The sequence below is a fragment of the Anopheles darlingi genome, chromosome 2 (assembly GCF_943734745.1).
Source record: "Anopheles darlingi chromosome 2, idAnoDarlMG_H_01, whole genome shotgun sequence".
NCBI classification, from domain to species: Eukaryota; Metazoa; Arthropoda; class Insecta; order Diptera; family Culicidae; genus Anopheles; species Anopheles darlingi.
The window spans coordinates 40139403-40159367 of NC_064874.1; the positions used below are offsets into that span (position 1 = coordinate 40139403).

General features: G+C 45.8%; 5 protein-coding genes across 7 annotated transcripts in view; 3 read left to right on the top strand and 2 right to left on the bottom strand.

The window, feature by feature from the left end:
- LOC125949266 (uncharacterized) overlaps positions 1–5425 on the top strand; it is a 20071-nt gene extending 14646 nt beyond the window's left edge. For all 3 annotated transcript variants that reach the window (XR_007468657.1, XR_007468658.1, XM_049676158.1), the window contains one exon: positions 1–5425. This exon is cut by the window's left edge and continues 2181 nt beyond it. The gene's annotated coding sequence lies outside the window, so the exon portion shown is untranslated.
- Positions 1–11241, bottom strand: part of LOC125959231 (pseudouridine-5'-phosphate glycosidase) — a 159199-nt gene extending 147958 nt beyond the window's left edge. The window contains exons 1-7 of the mRNA XM_049692044.1: positions 10746–11241; positions 7606–7708; positions 7360–7516; positions 6398–6760; positions 5983–6319; positions 5762–5904; positions 5529–5588 (exon numbers count right to left, since the gene is read on the bottom strand). Of these exons, the coding sequence (XP_049548001.1) occupies positions 5529–5588; positions 5762–5904; positions 5983–6319; positions 6398–6760; positions 7360–7516; positions 7606–7679 (1134 nt within the window). The 5' untranslated portion in view covers positions 7680–7708; positions 10746–11241. The remainder of the gene's footprint in view (positions 1–5528; positions 5589–5761; positions 5905–5982; positions 6320–6397; positions 6761–7359; positions 7517–7605; positions 7709–10745) is intronic.
- LOC125949290 (EF-hand domain-containing protein 1-like) lies at positions 8568–10720 on the top strand. The gene is made up of 3 exons (XM_049676199.1): positions 8568–9310; positions 9386–9573; positions 9639–10720. The coding sequence occupies exons 1-3, from the start codon at positions 8568–8570 to the stop codon at positions 10718–10720; spliced, it is 2013 nt and encodes a 670-aa protein (XP_049532156.1).
- A 52-nt stretch (positions 11242–11293) lies between the features above and the next one.
- On the top strand, positions 11294–13114 carry LOC125959232 (uncharacterized). The gene is made up of 4 exons (XM_049692045.1): positions 11294–11473; positions 11533–12585; positions 12657–12859; positions 12925–13114. The coding sequence occupies exons 1-4, from the start codon at positions 11294–11296 to the stop codon at positions 12989–12991; spliced, it is 1503 nt and encodes a 500-aa protein (XP_049548002.1). The 3' UTR covers positions 12992–13114.
- Positions 13115–13714: 600 nt separating this feature from the next.
- On the bottom strand, positions 13715–19872 carry LOC125949463 (uncharacterized). The gene is made up of 4 exons (XM_049676474.1): positions 19568–19872; positions 18034–19313; positions 17840–17966; positions 13715–17766 (listed from the first exon to the last, which is right to left on the bottom strand). The coding sequence occupies exons 1-4, from the start codon at positions 19700–19702 to the stop codon at positions 13900–13902; spliced, it is 5409 nt and encodes a 1802-aa protein (XP_049532431.1). The 5' UTR covers positions 19703–19872; the 3' UTR covers positions 13715–13899.
- Between the last annotated feature and the right edge of the window lie 93 nt (positions 19873–19965).

Here is a 19965-nt window from a genome sequence, read left to right on the forward strand (position 1 = left end):
AGAGCCGAATATTTATTCAACCATATCTAACAAGCCTCTTTTATACTTTAAACCACCAGAACAGATAACCCAGATAGCACCAATTTGTTATTGCAAACAAATCTAAACGTGTACCTGCTGCTTTCAATAAAAACGAAAAAACACTCCAACTACAACCATTAATTAACTTGATATTACGAATGGGTTATGAGTTAGTTTCTCAACAAAACCCTATCCTTTGCTAACCATTACAAAACGCTACGTCAACCTCAATATGATTCCAGCAGCGTTAAATAAAATAAAATAAAAGCAAGATGAATAAAAGTTGAGAAGATTTCGCACGAGAAATTTAAATCTCTGCTGGACGGATAGATGGAATAATAATGAAATGTCTCGCTAAGCAGTCGTCTCAGTTCTGTGTTGTACAGGTATTTCACTCACCAACCATCGCCTCGGATCAGGATACACATCCATCTAGTTCAGTTACCAGTTGATCTTCATCATCTGATACTAGCCATCGTCAAGCCGCAAAATACTAGCAACCACCATTCTAGCTATTTAATTTTGCGATAAACTCATTCGTTTCACAAAGTATTACAATTTCTAGTCTACATACGTTTTTTTTGCATATTTCATATCAACAGCGCAAAACTTTACACAGAACCATTGTATAACTTTACATAATACCAATTAAAAACGATCAGCGACGAGTTTGTAGTGGTAAAGCATGTTAAGATAATTAGATAGAACTATCGTATGGCCATACGGATCCGGACCTAAACAAGATTTCGCTTTAATAATGCAAATAACAGGAAAACACGTGAAGGTATGGACCACATTGGGAGCTTACTCGATCAAATCGACAGCACAATTCGTTCCCAACCGAAACAGGCTTCGACGCTTGTTTTGCACACGAGTTTTTCCAGTTTGGAAGCAAATGCTGGAAACTTATTCTTTCTCCAGCTTCCTTTCCCAACCATAGTATCTTAGCTATGCTGACGATAGTGTTGTTCTCGGCAGGAAGTTCGAGAGATCGTTTATAAGTGTAAATGAAATGAAATATTCATATTACTTGAAGAGGACGGAAATCCGGAAGAGAAACGAAACCTAACCATATAGTAAACGAAACGTGAGCGATGAAAGCTGTTGCATCTGATGGCGTTGAGTTGCCGAGATGAGCCGAAACGTCATACTAACAAACAGATAACAAACATAGTGTCTACCCGGTTAGAACTAGCATACCATCAAGTGATACCGCTTGCTGTAGTGAAATAGTTTCCTATAAATAATCCTAATAACACAAAACAATAGGAGCGTTCTCATTCAGGTGCAGAATTACAAAACAGCATGATGTTGAATGTTTGAAACAATGTATATGTCAAGCTTCCGGCAAGTCAACGCCTTCAATGCGACAGGGGAGAGTCTTCAATCGAAGATTGGAGGGTGAACATGCAAAAAGACAAAAACAAAATTGCTTTGGAAGATTGCTTTAAACAATTGTACATAATTTTGAAAGAATTAAAATCAAACAAAAGTCGAGCAACGGTGATGATTAAAAACCTACAAAAGCCAACTACAATAACACACAACATTAACACAGTAAATGATAGTGTACCATTTGTAGGGAATTCTAGATGATAAGAAACGATGCGATGGCAAAGAAGGAATAGCATACATAGTCACCCATCCCTTCCTTTCGTTCCACTCGCTATGATAGGCAGTGCAAAGACGTCGAAAGCGTCGAAAATTGTTTATCGTTTTTCTTCACCCAGCTAAAATCATTCTGTAAACTACTCCGGAGTGTGATTGATAAAAAATCAGAAGCTTTTCGCAAAGAAACTTACTTATGGAAGATTGGGTTTGATATCCTTCTTCCTTTACTGATCGACCTTCAATGTCAATCCACCAGATAAATGGATCAGATCCAAATAATCCAGTAGCAGCACCTCTTGGCTTCTAAAAAATCTGCTATACTCCGCCACGATGCTAACTGTTGCGGTTCTTTATCTTGTGTCTAATGCCCCATTGATCCATTCGTTCCGGGGCAACGAAGCGAAGCTGTGAAACATAAATATGGGACCCATTGACCATTTCCAACTAAGAATTTACCAATTAGCTCACATCGACACTGAGGCTATGCAACATTTGGCGCAATGTTGAAGGCTGACCGGAACGAAACAGATGGTGTGAGTATAAAAATTGTAGCACATAAACAGGGAGTCGCTGAGTGCGAGGGGAACAGGCTAAGAAGAGAACATACCTTATACAGACATAAACCACAAATCTCGACGAAATGGTACGGAAAGTGAACAGTAAATACCACATACAACAAAACATTGACAATGTGCCTTAAAATGTGTGTTTTTTTTTTCTTTTTTTGTTTTACGAGCTGTGAAACAAGAACATATGAAATGTATTTTTCATAAGGAATAGAAAAAGGAGAAAACAAATGGCAATAAGACCAAGCAGCCTGCGCAAGGGAATGGACGAAAAGAAATTCGAGATATAGATAATCGGAGCCAGTTGTAGGCAATTTGAGCTGTTAAGTTTCCAAAGAACAGTGTACTTCTTTCAATGCGCTTGTCGCTTTCTTCGTAAGGCTCAATATGGAAACCGAAGTTGATAAGAGAAAATCAATCCATCGACAAGACAAGGTATGGTGCCGCGTTGAAAAATGTATATACATATGTGAACCACAGTTGACCGACATTTTTCATTACACAATTAATCCAATTCACCACCCATAAGATGTACAGAAAATGATAGAATAAGATTTAAAAAATAAAACAAACAATTAAACGATAGTAAATAAGTGGCTTCCAAAATGTATGCCCGCGAGAGAATTCAGGCTTAGATTGCTGACTCTTACCATCGTGCTAATACTACGAAATGTTCCTGCAACGGTTCATATCATACGGTGAGAGTGTATCAAAATGCAAGGCTTCTTCTGGTGGCTTCAAAGTGGAACTGGAATTATATTGTTGTGCTCGCTGATGAAACGAAAATACCGATAATCGATATAACACGATTGTTAGTCGTAGTGTGTCGAACCTGCCGTATCGTTTTGGTCATACTTCCGAAACAAAATGTAACACTAAATAGAATCGACAGGAGCTTTCGAGCGGATTCGGATACTCCCCAACACACGATCATTATGGTACTTAGATAGCAGTTTTAATAATTTGTTGATTCGATTATTAAGAGAACTAGAAAAGGAGAACCAAAACATAAACTAGTTACCAAATCCGACACCTAAAAGAAAGGGATATAAAAAACAACTATGGGGCAAGATACCCCCGGCCAATGGGGAGAGCTTTTAGAGCGTAAGAGATAAGATAATTAGTGAGGCAGCAAAATTATTAGCTATTGATAAATAGAGAAAATAGAGAGAGATTCAACCACTTCGTGGAATGAATTCCATAAATTCCTTGAATGATCGTTCTGTGCTAGCTGTAGAGTCTGTAGGCTGTTCGTTAAGTTATTTTCTGTAATTTTCACAATTGCCTATTGGACATTAAATGACGAGGAATTTTTGGAAATGGGAAGGGAAACAACAGCCACAGGCGGCATTGGTAGTGAAACGAATAGCGTAGGCAGTATATAAATACAAAAGCCGGATAAAGGAAATGACACCAACCTATAACCTACGCCTCGATGCCTATTGAAAATCCGCTGAAACAAATGCCCCTCTTCTTGTTGCCGTTCCTTAAATCGTGGAATTCTAATACAGCTTGGCTCGTGAAATGAACGTAAATGAAAGCGATCGCGACAGATAAAATCGAGTACATTTAAAAGAAATTGTTCTGCTACGTAAAGCGTTATAAAATATGAACGTTCATTAAAATTTACTAGTGAGCGCGAGAATGAAATAGAACGGCGTTTAGTGTTAAAGAGAAATTGTAAAGTGATAATGAAACCAAAACGCAAACCCAGAAACAACCGAGAAGCGCTTGACTTCCCAGCGCCTTGCTCTGCCACATCCATGCCATCTCGGTTAACAGAGCCCTTGGAGGCTACAGAAGTGCAAAACTGAAAAATCAAAATAATCGGCGAGCGATTCCTAGGGTAGTGCCATTATCACGATTTGCCTCATTAGCGGGCTCGAGACACATATCTCGATCAATTAAAACCTCTAGAATTTCATGTGGTATGTATTTCACACATGAGCCTTTTCGTTCCCATTCGCGATCTCGCGTATGTGTTGCAAGCATAGATTTTATCCAGTGTAACATAGTGCATAATAACGACTATTAAATTAAATAAATATTTAATTTAACGCTTCGCTTGCACCGGGCTACTTGTAGCCGGATCGAATGAGCAGTTCGTTCCTTCAATGTTTTGCATTTATTTTCAAAGTGGAAGGAAAATTGAACGAGTCACCACTGCAGTGGGAGTTGTTACTTTATTTTAGTTTTATTTTAACGAACGAAGCAACGAAAAACAAGCGAACACACAATACATGCAATTTAAAATGCTTGTTAAACCACTATAATTATGGACTGAGTACGTATGAAGCGTAATTCGTACAACACAAGAAAAATAGTACACACCACTGGTGCAATATCGGCACAAACATACCTTTATCATAGATGGCAAGGCATAGCAAAGCAAAGAGCAACAATTAACATGGCCGATCGTTCGTCCAGAAGACAACTAAATACACAGAAAGCATGGATGCAACAAGAAACATCTACACTATTGTAATAAGAGAGTTTAGTGTTTCCAAGTCGCCGTTTAATGTTTACGACCAAATCAAACGAACAGAGTAAGGGAACGCGAGACACAACGCAGAACAGCCAGATGGGATAGAACAGAATTATAATCCATAAAAGCGGCACAAAAACCTCACGGAATTCACATATGTGAGACGGTGCAGCGTGAGTGTGTGTGTGTGTGTGTATGTGTGAGTGTGCTAGAAAATGTCTCGGCAGCACAGGTACGTAGAATACAGTTAAAAGATAAAGTTAAAACATAATGCTAACTACTGCTCGTTCATTCAAAAAATATATATTGATATATAAAAAAGAGAAGATGATAATATAAAGATAAACTTAATAAAAAGGAGTAATTAAAAACAAAGAAAACTTCACAAGCTAAACAGAAACGTGTTGTAATTACTGTAAACCTTACTTAAAAACGATAGATTAGCGATTGACCCAAGGAATGTTTATAGACCAGAAGAGCGAGTGAAGTCATGGGAAGAATCTCGTAATGTAACCAATGAGATAAAGTTTGTAAGCAACAATTACCACTAACATTAAACCAATCTCTAGAAGGAAAAGTCACACAAACAAGGCTCTCGTGGAAAGGCGGAAAAAGAAAGAGGAACCGTATATATGTATATGGATGAATCTGTTACCCCTAAAGTGATGCTGTATATAACGTAAGACAAAGGAAAAGAGAACAAGAGTAACAGGAAAACAATGAAAAACAGCAAAAAACAAGTAAAACGAAATTTGAAATAAAGACGATTGAAATATTTAAACAGCCTGTTAATTCGTTCTGTTTGTTAATTTGATATGGGTTTCTTTGGAGCTATATTCACTTACCTCAAAGCTATCTTCCAAGACAGTCAAGGAAATGTCGATCACCGAACCGCCGATGCATAGCTTAAAAGAAAAGAAAAATGGTAAATTACCGTTTAGCGCCCTTCTGGTTTGGTGAGTAGCGGTACGATTCCTTGAGTTCTTTCTTAAAACCAAGGATTCAGAGGACTTGTTGATAATCTAAATTTATTTAATGTTAAAAGCATTTCAAAACTTATAAGTAGATCCTAACTAACCGGAGTACGATTGATGTTTTCAGTTTCTGAAGCCTGGTTTGTGTTGTTGCCCGATCCTGAATCATGCTGGTGGAACTGAAGCCGATCAAGTTCCACCGCAATTTTTGCCGCCACTCGAGCATTGTTTTTTATCAAAGCCATATCTAAGAAAAATAATGAAACAGCATTTTGTAAGTAACATAAATCACCCTGCAGCGAAATCTATTTCTCGTAATACTCACTAGCCTCGAGACTTTTCCCTTTCGTCAGTTGTGATACCGCTGCCAGTATGAAAGGTGTTGCCTCCTTCCCATGAATACCATTTTGTTTACTTTTCTGAAGTGCTTGCTTGATAGCAGCATCCATTTCGCTACGATTCAATGCGCATTGTTCCGGTATTGGCACACCAATGAGCATGCCCGAAAGGAGCCCAAGTTCACGATTTACGTGTAGCACTTTGGCTGCCTCTATGGCATCGTTAAAATTGTACGGTGCCTTCGAGCCACTGGATCGCGTGTAGAATGCTGGAAACTCGTGGTTTTCGCATCCGAAAGTGCTCACGAACACACCATTCGTTTCCTGCAGAAGATATAACGAAAAGAAATGGAGAACCAAAATGAGAGGTGTTTTTCGTAAATTACCCGTACTTGAACCTACCAAATATTCCAGCGTTCTCGGTATGTCTAAAATGGATTTGACGCCACTACAAACTACTGTCACTGGGCATCGACCTAGCTCGATCAGATCGGCCGATATATCCATAGTTTCCGCGACGTCACGGTGTACGCCACCGATACCACCGGTTGCAAATATGCGTATGCCGACAGAGTTGGCTATAAGCAAGGTACCCGCTACCGTCGTTCCACCCTGCCGACCGGATGCTACAACATAGGCCATGTCCCGACGAGAAGTTTTGATCGTTTCATCCCGATCAGCCTTGGCTAATGAGTGGAGTTGATCTGCACCAAGGCCTACTTTTATTCTGCCATCCATAATAGCAATGGTGGCCGGTATTGCTCCCTGGAAATAGCGGAAAAATCGATAGTTGTACACACATGATTCAGCTAGAGTTGTTTACTATACTCCTATCGGCAAACAGCTCTTTCCTATAACTCCCTTTCCATAAAGTACATAGTCATAGTCTTAAAACACACATTCGCCGAAAATGATATCCGACCAAGCTTTGACCACTCTACCGGTTTATGTACAACCCTCAAATATACTCTCTCCATTATCTGACATCGCTGGAAACTGCTATCGTTTAGCGTTCATGCTTCGGGGAATAATAACGCTACATCCCTGTGCTGCAGCACATGATGAAATTTGGCTTTAATTGAATATTGCGGTTTGGGCAGCTTCACTGCCAGCACAGCTTCCGCTAGACACTAACCACCCCTGGTTCATCCACTACACTTTCTCTCGTAGTTCTCTGCGGTCATTCTAAAGGTTTGTGGTTTAGGCCGCTGTTGTCTAGTTGCAAGTGACTTAGTATCTAAACTGCAAGAGCTTTCTACGCTTGACGAAACAATCGAGAATGAAATTGATTGCTATACAGTTCCCCAACAAATAATTCAATGAAAGAAAGGGTAAACCGCAACAAGCAAATTCATTCTACTCACCTCTTGGCGGACGATATCTTCTACGGCAAGGGCAGTATCTAGATTTTGTGGATACGGCATACCGTGAGTTATGATGGTGGATTCAAGGGCTACCACACGATGTGGTGTGAACTTTAATGCATTCTGCACTTCCGAAGAAATGTCAATCAGGAATGTGCTATGGATAGAATCGTTTGGTTTGTTATACATGAAGAAATCAAATGATCCTTTGATGCAGACAATGCTACATCATTAAATTACACATACCTGATTGACCGCACACCCAGCAGGGAATCGACGCATCGCACTGATTGTCGAATGATTGATGACAATCGCAACATTTTCGAAACTTTTGTTATCGACACCAATGCTGCAAAGAAAAAAAAGGTCGTTACTGTACTAGCATACGATATTGTTTTTAATTAGTAGTTATTGAGACTAAATCAACATAGCATAACTGATTTTATTGAGCACGTCCATGCTGCCTGGAGCGTCGGAAGAAATATTCGATCGTCTAGAGGACGACGTACTAAATTATCAGGTCTCAACAACTATCTTGTTGTACCTGTTTAAAAGACCGTTCGCCCGTCTTTGTATATGTTCGAACGAAAAACTTTTTGACAATATAAGAGCCCTGGCACAGGAAACAAATGGTTTTCATTATTTGCCTTCATCAAATCATTTTTGCTTATTCATGGGATAGCTGAATAAGAAACGGTAGTTTTCTATATAAAAACAGACATTTGATGAAAATCGAACAAATAATACCTACAAATAACAAGCACTTGTTCTCCGATCACCAGTTACAATGCTGATCTTATTGGCAATTGAAATGAAAAAGTTATTGGTAATTAAAATGATCTGCCAATCCATCATACACTCTTGACCTAAATGATTTTTTTATTTGATAATCAAATTCATCGTCATCTCATTTACTCACGGCTAATCGTCTACTAACGCCAGACTCACAAATCCGAGCAAACATTCAACAGGTGGGCTCAAAAATAGGGGGAATCGTACCTGCGCACTGGCACCGAACAACCGTCGTACCGCAGCACAGTAACCTACGCTCGTAACGATGGTGCCAACGCCATAGAAACGGAACGCCGCTTGTTAGTTTGTGCGGACATTTAACTTCCAGTGCCCACGATAAACCTATTTTTTTGAGAGCCACGACTGCAGTCGTTCCGTCGTGCCAAAGTTTAGGCAAATTTTGAAAACACTCCAGCATGGAGGGATTACCGAAGCTACCCGGTAATGACTTCGCGAACAGGTTGCGCCAAAAACATCATGTACCCCAGAGTTTCAAGTACATCAACGGATACCCAATTCCGGTTCGACCGGAGTGTGGTCTCGGTGGTGAGCGGTTGAACGAGGATTCAATCCAGTTCTGTCCAGGAGACAGTAGCAACGATACCGTGCTTTATGATCCGATCCTTACGTACGGTCGCGTACGCCATTTGCCAGTCAAGCCGTATCGACCACACTTTGTGCTGTATGATCAGAAGACGCTGAACTTTCGAGCATTTTTCCGGCAGGCCGTACCGGAATCGGCCACCGAAACATTCCGCATTCGGTACGTCAACATATTATACTTCCTAGAGGATGACACGATGACGGTGCTGGAGCCAACGATCGAAAACTGTGGCTACCCCCAAGGCCGCTTGGTAAGGCGTGGTAAAAAGCTCCGAAATGAGGACCGAGGTGAATTCTACACCTGGAAAGATCTCAACATTGGCATCAACGTAGAGATGCATGGGTACGTGTTTCACATTACCGATTGCGATGCATACACGAAGGAGTTTCTCCTTAGCAACGGTATCGAACTGAACGAAATCGAACTGCTACCACCGGATCCGGCCATGAATGAACGATCGATCGCACAACGGCAAACATTCCGGCACCACAAGATGTATCCGGAGCCGGATGATAAGCTGCGCAAGTATCTCGAGTACCAGGGCAAGGTGTTACAGTAAGTGGTGTACCAAAACCAGGATCAGGATCAGGGTTAATGTACCGGAAATGGAAACGTTTTCTCTCCTTTTAGCTTCGATTGTGTGCTGGACGAACGTGATCGAGAAGGAGGCGGCGAAATGATGACCTACAAACTGTTCTACTATCTCGAAGATGACACCGTATCGATCAAGGAGTTGAAAGAAAACCAAGAAGGAAGGGATTACTTTCCTATGCTGCTCCGAAAACAGAAGCTTCCCAAAAATTGGAAAGATAATCCTGGTAGTGAAGTAGTGGCGCCCGGAAAAAGATCCACCATTCACGTTCTTATTCCTGCTCGTTTTCAGTGTCCTATCCATCAATCTTCCTGGAGAAAACGGACCACGAAGTGTCGGAGTACCATTCGCCAAAAGATCTCATCGTTGGCACCACACTGTTCGTGTATGGGCGCAAATTTCTCCTGCTGGACTGCGATGGTTTTACGCGCAGCTACTACGAGAAAGCACTCAAGATCGTGCAACCGGATCGGGTCACTTTGGCGACTCCGGAACCTAGAACACCTAGGCTAGATGTTCCGCTGTATCTGGGTCTCGGTACGCCCGAAGATTCACTCGCATCGCACCATAGTCTGGTACCAAAGAGCCCGAAAAAGGACGTCGTTACCTATCTGGTAAACGTGAACAAGTTTCTGCGCTATGGATGCGTGCTGGATACGGCTCATCCCGAGGACAAAATACGCCGGTTCGTACTCAGCCTTTCGCTAGCCGACGGCACCATCTCGATTATGGAGTCCGCTATCGACAACTCGGGCATACGGGGAGGTCGCTTTCTGTCGCCACGCAAAATTTGGCTGCCCGATTGTAACCCTAACGAGCCGAGCTACTACACGGCCAAAGACCTGTACATTGGGGCCACAATTGTTGTGTTTGCGCATCGGTTTCGCATCGTCAGTGCCGATCTTTACGTGTACCGGTACATGCAGGCCCATCCAGAAATGTTTGCTCCGAACGCGATCGAGAGCGTGCGCGATTATCTGCTCACGGAGGGTCACCTGCGCGAAGATCTGCGACAGGCGACGGACACCGAGTATCAGAAACTGGCGGAAACTGCGAAGCCCACCGATGCCGGTGAGGCAGCCACAGATGAGGTAAAGCGACGGTTAACAGGCTTTGAGATAAGCGAACCGTCCAGACCGGTATCACCGCTTGCTCCGGAGCGCACAGAATCACCACGGCTTCCGTCGCCAACGATGAAACATCCCTGTCCTCATCCGATCATACCGGACGAAGAGATACGAAAAGCGTACCACACAAACGAACCGGAAGAGTTGGCCATTCAAGCAAATCGACCGAACGATACGCCAACACAGCCAGAGTCGCCAGCACACGATGCAAAAGGCAAAAAAACGGTTCGCTTTCTCGAAGATTAATGCCGGCCGGCCGGCTTCTACTTACAGCGTTGATTTTGGGACTGCACCGGGAAATGGAACTTCTGCAGAAACGGAAATCACTTGCTTAACTGCACATTCACCTGCACTTTAAACTAAACACGTGTTGCCAACACTCACGACGCACGCACAAAACACGGAATCCCGGGAGACGAAGATCACGGCGGACGGAGGACCGAACAGCTGATTTATCGCGGCCGGCTTTGTTGTGAGCAAGAGCCCGGGCCCCGAATGTCATCTTATCTTGAAATTCAAACACTAACGTTCGTTTTCTTCAATTCAGAGTTCAGTTTGAAAGTGAACCAAATCGCTTGTGTAATTTCGCGCAAACCACTTTTGATACGAATAAAATATATTTCACTCCTTTAAATGCACAAATAAGAACATTTTTTCCATTCACTTTGATTCACAAACAGAGCTATGTTACCGTCCGGAGAAGGCGGCCGATTTCACGTGCGGTTGCCACGGAAACGTGGCCACAACAAAAAACGGCAAGGATTTTCTAGGACATCGGGACCGAGGTCAGTTTCAAAACATATCAACCTCACTGAAACGATGGAGGAGGAATCATTTCGCAATTTTACGATCGTTTCCAACGGCCCGATAGGGTTCGAATCTTCCCGTTGCGACGACGTTGACGGTAGCCGAACGACCAAGGAAGCCGGAAACGATCCACGCCCGTTACCCAACTGCACCGATGCTGGCACGGAACCGCGGGAAAGGAAAGAGATTGCCGTAAGTGGCCTTTGTACTTATATGCTGAACGATTTATTACCAACACGGGACACTTGCAGACGCAAACGATCAGTGCTCCGCGTACGGGCAAATTTTCGACCTACGACGAATCCAAGCTGGTCAACTTCATACGGAAGGTACATCCGGTAATGGAGGAAGAGCTATCCTGTGGCATGACGCCTCTCTTTGATCACAATGACAATCCGTATGAACCATCCGATCGTTATCGGGTACACCGCCATCAGGAGCTTACGGTGAAGAGCTCCCACGAACCGGGGGGTGACCACGTGTTAACCGGTAAACCTTACACAGCAGGAGCCGCAGCTTGGTTGTCCATTCTAACTCGTGACGCTCCGTTGCTAGTGCTGGCTTGTAGCCCAGCACACGAGGCCTGGTGCGATCATTTCGCTTCCGTCGTAACGGTGTTCCGCCCAGTTCGGGATCGCTACGGTACGTCGGTACAGTGGGTAGAGCTGTGCAGCAATCCAGTAAAATCCTGCATTGAATCGCTCGAAACGAACCCCTTCAATCGGGACATGTTCGCCGGGGGTACCGTAGCGGGGGATGTCTATCTTTGGCACTTTGAGACGGAGCGAAAACTCTCGTTTACCGAGCTACATTCCGAGACGACCGACTGTGGAAAGGTAGTCGATATGGCCTGGACGCGGTTCAATGTCATGTCGAAGGCCGATCATGCCCTACTGTCGGCACACAGCGATGGAACGGTGATCCTGTGGCGTGTCGGGAAGAATATCACCAAGGACAAGATCTTTAAACTCGCCTCTACGTCCACACCGGTTGGCCAAGGAAAGGCCATCATTTTAACGCGCATACTGGCCACCTCCAATAGCGAGTTTGTGGTGGGCTGTGCCGATGGATCACTGCTGCTCTGCTCGACCACCCAATTACTGCCACTGGCCGGTTCAACTGCTACCGTAGGACAAGGTTACGGTGGTGGTAAATCGAACCACTTTTCACCCGCTACAGTTGAGCTGAAGGGTCACTCGTTTGCCGTTACGAGCTTGCAGAAGATCGTCAACCGTCGGCAGGAACTGCTCATAAGCTGTGATCTGACGGGGGAAGTGTTCTTCCACGATATCACGGACACGATCGTAAGTTAGCGTTTGATATGCGTGCTAAATATTGTCTTTATCTCATTATCTGCCTCTGTCTAATTTCACAGAACTCCACTCCAACGCTGATTGTTAAAATGCCCCTCCCGTTCAAGACACGCATCGTCTGCACCAACGATGCGGAGTTTATCTTCTCGCCGACCGGAAATGGGCGGCTGGAGTTGTACCGCATTGGCAGTGGTAAGGTAGACACGATTGAACCCTCTTTACCACTGACCGGGACACCGAATCTAATCAAAATGACCGCTAATGGGTAAGAGAAAGCTCACATTGCCACGAATTGGCCAGGCGATCCTCAATCAATCTTTATCGTTGCAGCAAATGGCTAATCACAGGCACATATGGTGGTACGTTTATCGTATATTCTGTGGCCACGGATTATTGAAACGGTTTCGATGGCACCCCAGTGGATCACATTAACAGTATACCTCACGAACGTAACTGATTATGAGAAAGGAAAGGAACTTCCTGAGTAAAAACGCATACCAATAAATGATTAGCAACAATTGAATTTCTCGTGTTTAACAGCACCAAAAGCAGTTCCACGTTTGCTTGGCGTAGCTCCTACTGCTTTTGCATCACAAGCATACCAGCTGAGCAACCTTTATCTGGAGTGGAATTGGCGGAATGATAGCGGTCAGTCCGTTCCTATCCGTCTGATTGCCAAGAGTTAAATTGCGATAAGAATTGCAATCAATAGGTGCTAGACCCATTCGGTTGTCTTCACCAAGCAAATGGAAGGAGTAGAAAAAGATGTTCGTAGTAGGCAGTTTTTGGATTGACCAGACGACAGTTTCTGATGCTAAAACATGAGTAATCTGTTCTTGAGAAAGTGCTTATTTCTTGATTTTATGTTCAATTTATGATATACCTACTCGCCTTTTGATAGAACATTTATCTACATTACCTTTTGGTTTTATAGTATTTCGCTCAGCATTATGCTCTGCGATACAACATTAAAGAGCGGTTTCGTCATTTCGTGAACACGTGTAATGATGGAATCGTGCAGAACAAAAATTAACTAAAATGATATTTATTTTCGTTACAATATTTTAAAAGTTACATACAATTCGTTCCTACAAGCAAGTAAATGCAACATAAACCCGTCTCAGTTCTACCCAAAACTCTCTACATTTCGCTATGGCATTAAATAGAGAGCGCATTCGATTAAAACATTGATCAGTCAAAGAAGATAAACCTTTTAACACTACTCCTTGCGTGCTTCGTTGATTCCAACATTTACTAACAAAACAATTAACATCTTTTGGGGCCAACAAACAAATTTAAGGCAACCTAAGACCCACCCTGTTCGTTTTCCGTTTCTTTGCTTGATCTCCGCTCAAGCCGCACATTCGGTACGGTTAGCTTTCCCTCCGAGTTACCCGATGATGAGCTCCAACCGTGCACCGAAGAGATTCGTGATTCACCCGAGAAAAGGCCCCCACCGGTACCATTAGCGTCAGCACCGTCAACCCGAACATTATCATCTCGTGGGGTACCACCCGCCAGACCAGACCTCATAAGTAAGCTGCTACCGCTGGCCGACTTGCTGGCGACCGGTGTCGACGTGCGCTGCACATTCCGGTCCGAGGTTTGTGTGTAGGATAATCGCTCCCTCGACGCGTGCCCGGGACTGCCACCGCATTCGCTGGAATTGGTTAGATTGCTGATGCTGAGCAGTGATCGCAGCAACGTTCCGTGTGACACCGGACTGGAGGAAACCGATGACTGCAGCTCGGACTGTGTGCGTATCATTAGCTCACGCGAGATGAATTCAGCCAGGTTCAGTGGTCTCCCGAGTTGTTCTATGTGATCCGGATGATCGGTTTCTTCGTTATGTTTATCTCTTGGCAGCTCCACCAGTGATAGCGACGAACTGCTAGAGTTGTCGTTACATTTACGAAGTTGCTCCTGCTGTTTCCGCAACATTGATGATGCCCACTGCAAACCAACCATATGCTCGAGATCCTGTCCGAGCGTCAGTTCGGTCGGTATTTGGCCAGCTTGCGGACGCGAGCTACGGGCACGGGTACCTACCACCGCTGTCCGTTGAATGGCGATAATTGATGAAGCATTCGCTGGCACGGCAGTATCACTAAGCTGCTCAGAGAAAGGTGTCGATCGGTTGGAATCATCCAGTGTATGATCGAATGGTTTCATCACGATGTTAAGCTTGCGCAGTTCAGCCACCACATCCGGCAGCGACGCATCACTTCCGTTCGCTTCCGACTGCGAACTACCGGCATGCTCCTCGGTGATATCGAACGCAGGAGCAGGTGCAGGGTAGCGGCGATACTGTAAGCGTCTTTCGTCGTCATTCTCCGACATTCGCGAAACATCGCCCAGTCCTTTAAGCTCTCCGGTCGTATCATTACCGGGCACCGTTTTTTCCAGATGCAAACCAGCTTCGCCTCCTTTAGCTGGCCCTTGCATCGTCTGACGAACGTAGTCCTCAAACATCGGAAACCGTTCGTAGCCCAGTTCGGGATTTGGACCTTCTTCTTCGGTTAGTAGTCGATTGCGGGCTTCGATCAAGACGCGTTCCGCTGGTCCATTCGACGCTCGTTCCATCTTATCTCCACCAGCCGTCGAAAGTTGCGACAGATTCACCTTCGATGTCGCTGCGGCCGGTGTTTCCACCTCGGGAATGGTGGACAGTTCGTGAATGGGTGCCTCATCGAGCTGTGGACTGTAGCGTGTGATCGCAACTGGCGGTGGTGCTTTACGGAGACCTAACGGCACCGATTGGGCCATCACTTTTGGAATGTCTTTCAGGAACGGTTCAACCGGCAGTGGTTCCTTCGCTTGGCTACCCTCCTCCGAGGGACTTTCGCGGATGTCAGAAGCAGTCAGTGGTCTCGACATGGCGATACCACTATCCTTGCTCAGTCCAATTTGCTTCGAGGAAATTATGTTATCAATTTCCTCACTCACGGGATCGTCAAGCTGAACGGGGGGAGCCGCAGCACCAGCAGATGATGATGACCGTTGGGTCGGTGGTTGTTGCGGTGGCGATAAGATCGTTGGTGGAGGAGGTGCCGGTTGTGCTGCTGCTTGTGCCATTCTGCTACCGGTACCTATCGTGGCCGGCAGATCCATATACTTGGTCGATTCCTGTTGTTCGAACGAGGACAAACTATCCTCGACCAGACGCCGTTTTTCTTCGCGCACCTGCGAAATCATTTGAGACAGTTCCGCGATCCGTTGACTGCCTCGTTCGGTGAGTTGCGAGTAGCGCTCGAGTATCGCCTGTTCCTCCTGGTCGCTCAGGTTGATAATCTCTACGTGGCCTTGCGGGGTGATGATCTTCGCCACCTTTGGTGACACTTCTCGCTTGGGGGATTTCAAAATCGATTTCAGAGAGCTTTCTTTGACCGTTGGGCCATTGCTTTGTTTCGGTTGGCGCAGTTGTCGCTGTTCTGGTTGATGATGTGTTGTTTGGTTCGCTGATGGTGGTGGCATGGTCGGCGTTGAATCACTAGCAATACCGTGAGAAACCAGTCCTGTGGATTTTTTCGTTTTCGGTTCTTTCTTATCAACTCTCTCCTTCTTTCTATTCGCTTGCATTGCACGCTCTCGCCGTCTCAATGTAGTCATCCACACATCCTCTACATGGCTCACGTCATGATTCGCGATAGAAGCATCGGTGCGATCACTACCATCGATCGTACTACCGGTCGACTGGTCGGAACTGCGGCGTAACGTTTCATCGATTTCCTGCAGGAAATTGTAATTTTCATCGATGAATTTGCGCAACCGAGCCGTTCGCTCATGATCTTCGTCGTTCGATCCGTGTACAACCGCTGTCGCACTGCTCCGATTAGCGGTCACATTCACGACGGAAGCGTTGGGCGTCGAAACGGTGCTCGAGCTAACACCCAGCTGATCGATCGATTGATGTGACATACCCAGCAAACGTACGATGTATTGCATCAACTGTGGATTGAATGTGGTTCCCCGGCGAGCGGTAGACGCACGTTTTGTTTTACTTTTACCCAGCTGATGCTTCGGTTTACCCGGTGGTGGCGGAACTGTCGACTCGCGATCGGTCGGTGCAGTTGGTGCCGCGAATTGTGGTGCCTCACGTTCCACGGTCGTTTCACGAATGATATTTTGAATCTTCAAGCTCCCAATTTTGGGAGGCAACGATCGGTATACGGTCGATGTAGTTGAAGATCCACCTAGTGACACATCTTCCGGTATCGGTTTGCCGACGGTTGCTTGTGTTTGCTGCTCGATTGCCACAGAGGGTGCCGTTGGCAGCGGCTTTTCCGGTGGTTTCACTGGAGCGACTTCCTCTGTTCGAACCGCCTTCGGTGACTTTTTCTTTTGCGACTTTTTCCGTTTCGTGGTTTTCTCATTGACGGTAATGATGATTTTTACCGGAATCTCGTTCCCTACAGCCCGTTCCATTGCACTCGTCTCGCTGCTGCTATCGTTGCTTCGCGTACTGCTGCCGATCGAAGGTTGTTCAACGGCCACTTCGATCTGCTCTTTAGCTCCTTTCGTTTCCACGTGAACAGCGTACGGTTTGGCGGTGGATGGTTGCTGTTCTTGCCGTTTGTTCTTGCCCTTGCTTTCGCCACTTTTTCGTTTGTTCTCAACAAGCAAAGCCATCTTTTCACGCAACTGTCGCCCAAGTTCTTCCACTTCGCGTTCTCTTTGTCGCAGTAGCTCTTGTCTAGCCGTCAGTTCCTCCTGGCGTCGCTTTAACTGTTCTACTTCGATTGCCTTCGGTTCTGATTCCGCAGCTTTCGCTTGATCGATTTCAGTCATCAGCACTCGCCGTTGCTCATTCAGTTGCTCGAGCAATGCCTTCATTTGACCGATTTTATCCATCCCGACCGATTCGGTTGCCGCAGCCGCAGTCCCTTTCTCGGTCGGCAGTGGAATGCCAGGTCTATCGAAACTACCCAACACGATCGAGGTGCAGCTATCACTGGAAACATCTCGATTACCGACGACCTTTCCACTGTCGGCCACATTCACTACAGAGGCCCGTTCAGGGGGCAATCGGTGTTCGGGCTTCGGTTGATGAACCATCGGGCACGTAACGAGAGTTCGCCGTTGAAGCAAGTTTTCAATCGCTTCATTTGCCTTACGCTGTCGGGCCGCTGCCTTCTGCTTGATCGTCGCTTCCGTTGGAAGGCTTTTGCTTGGCTACAATAAGGATCGGAAAGGAGTTAAGAAATGATAATGTACCGCAAGTGAAATCGTTCCCATCACAACTTACCACGGCAAGGCTTTTTAGCCGCTTTTGCTCTCTCGTTAGGTGGTCCAGTTCATTCGATAATTTTTCGTAGTCCTTCCGAATCTGTTGCTTCTCCAGCGCAGGCTTCAAATGATCTGTTTTCGGAAGGCTAGAACGAATGAAAAATAGCGTTACACCAACGTGTTGGCCTCGATCACGACCACGATCATCAATACCTCCGTGCGCTGGCCAGCTCCTGTTGCAGTTTCTCGTAGCGGGATGCTTCCTCCATTGCATTCGGGTCTTCGGCTCGCCGTTCTTCGCGCCGTACAAAGCCAATCGGTTGATCATACTCTTTACGGAAATGATTATTACAATCGTAGTATTGCACCTTCGTGCTGGCACCACCTGAAACGGATGAAGACCGTGTCGTTTCCGTCGGTAGGACGGCCTTGCCACGCTTCTTAATCTCCGCCACCGGTTTCAGACCGCATGGGGCTTCGAATGCCTTCGAAGGTCGGGCCATCGGTTGCCGCACAAATGGAACACCCTTTCTCGGCAGCTCATCGGGACTAGGTTGACGATAATCGTCGGCCGTGGTCATGACTGAGCTCGTGGGAAAGGAAAGAGTATTGTTTTCACTGAGATCGTCAAACTGAACGGCCTTATGCGTGCCATAGCTCGAGTAAAGCGCACTCGCCGGTTTCGCTTGCACTCCGTAACAGTCCTCTACACACTCTTGTCGTTGTCGTCGTTGTTGAATAAGGTCAGAGATTTGTGTAAACGGTTGCAGGCGTTGTGGCGGTGGAGGTGGTGGCTCTGGCGGCACTAGACCAATACCACTGGGGGAAGTGAAGTCCGTCGCACTGTAATTTTTACCTCTGGTGGGGACATTTTCTTTGTCCGCCCTGCCCGTTACTTCGCAAATTTCTTCATCCTCCGATTCTGATTCTGACGAAACAAATGTTGTTGTAGGTCTTTGCTCTAAATGGTTTCTCTTTCCCTTCGTGGCACGGAACTGTTCATATGGACTGAGGGTGCTAGGTGTGGCGCCAACACCATCATTCTGCATTTGTAAGGAAACGGTTTTTTGTTTTGAAGTCCCAGGTTGCGACTGGGTCTCTAGTGGGGGCAGCTCGGCCTGAACAGCGATCGATTTCGAAGGGACATACGACGGTTTCCGTTTCTTCTTGGCATCGGCTTCCTTCCGTTGTGACCGTTCACGTGCGACCGTTTCCTCAGCCTGGCGACCCCGTGCCAAAGCTACGGCCTGCTGAGCGGCACGTTTTTCCTCGAACCACACCGCACACTCTTCCGCCGCTTCGGCTGCTTTGTGCGCTTCTCCGACTTCACCGATACAGCGCGCATACTCATCCTGCAGCTGAGCGATTTGCCGTCGTTTCCACGCTTTCATCTCTTCCTGCTTGGTTTGTTCGATCTTTGCCAACTCCTTCTCCTTGGCCTGCTGATATCCTTGACGTACTTTTGCCGCAAGATCTTTCGACTGCTGCCGAACCTAGGGACGAAAAAATGACCAAACGACACAACGAAAGAACGTTAATTCCGATCTCCGATCGATCCGAACGTCCGAACCCATTAACGCGACCCCGTTACGTCAGTGACGAAAACGGTGCCCAAACATTAAAATCGAGGTCATTACGGACCACCGTTTGTGCTGCGGCGCTGGACCAACACCACAAGCGCTGACGAAGGACGTTGACACCGCACCACGCGTCGCCTCCTCACGCTACCCCTCCACAAACCACGTACCTGCATTAAACGACGAATTCGAAGCTTCTCGTTGGCCGTCTTCCGCGCCATCTCCAGATCGGCTAGCGGGTTTCGGATACCGTCCGCGATCGGGGACGGTGGCCGGATTTCGTGCACGGTTACCCCAACGGACATGATGTTTTGGCGCAACTCACGCCGCGCGTGCCTTCAATCTAGTGATCTTTGCTTTCTACAAACGGGTCCTTCCAAACACGTGAGTATCACTTTTACACCTTTTAACACTCGAACAACACATTATGCGATTTTAGGAGACAGTATTTTCCGTTCGATTAAATGTTTACGCACTTTTTTGTGGCCACCTTTCCATCGTTTTTTTGCGTGTTTCCCGCAACGCGCGTTTCTCTGCAACTGCTTTCTTCTTCTTGACGGTTTTTCTG

Excerpts from the sequence above, each read along its gene's own strand:
- LOC125949290 (XM_049676199.1), top strand. The coding sequence starts at position 8,568 with ATGGAGGGATTACCGAAGCTACCCGGTAATGACTTCGCGAACAGGTTG. Across the intron at positions 9,311-9,385 it reads TACCAGGGCAAGGTGTTACA|CTTCGATTGTGTGCTGGACG; the intron begins GTAAGTGGTGTA and ends CTCTCCTTTTAG. Across the intron at positions 9,574-9,638 it reads AAATTGGAAAGATAATCCTG|TGTCCTATCCATCAATCTTC; the intron begins GTAGTGAAGTAG and ends GCTCGTTTTCAG.
- LOC125949463 (XM_049676474.1), bottom strand. The coding sequence starts at position 19,702 with ATGTCCGTTGGGGTAACCGTGCACGAAATCCGGCCACCGTCCCCGATC. Across the intron at positions 17,967-18,033 it reads GAGCTGGCCAGCGCACGGAG|CCTTCCGAAAACAGATCATT; the intron begins GTATTGATGATC and ends CATTCGTTCTAG. Across the intron at positions 17,767-17,839 it reads GGCTAAAAAGCCTTGCCGTG|CCAAGCAAAAGCCTTCCAAC; the intron begins GTAAGTTGTGAT and ends TCCTTATTGTAG.
- LOC125959232 (XM_049692045.1), top strand. The coding sequence starts at position 11,294 with ATGGAGGAGGAATCATTTCGCAATTTTACGATCGTTTCCAACGGCCCG. Across the intron at positions 11,474-11,532 it reads GGGAAAGGAAAGAGATTGCC|ACGCAAACGATCAGTGCTCC; the intron begins GTAAGTGGCCTT and ends GGACACTTGCAG. Across the intron at positions 12,586-12,656 it reads ACGATATCACGGACACGATC|AACTCCACTCCAACGCTGAT; the intron begins GTAAGTTAGCGT and ends CTAATTTCACAG.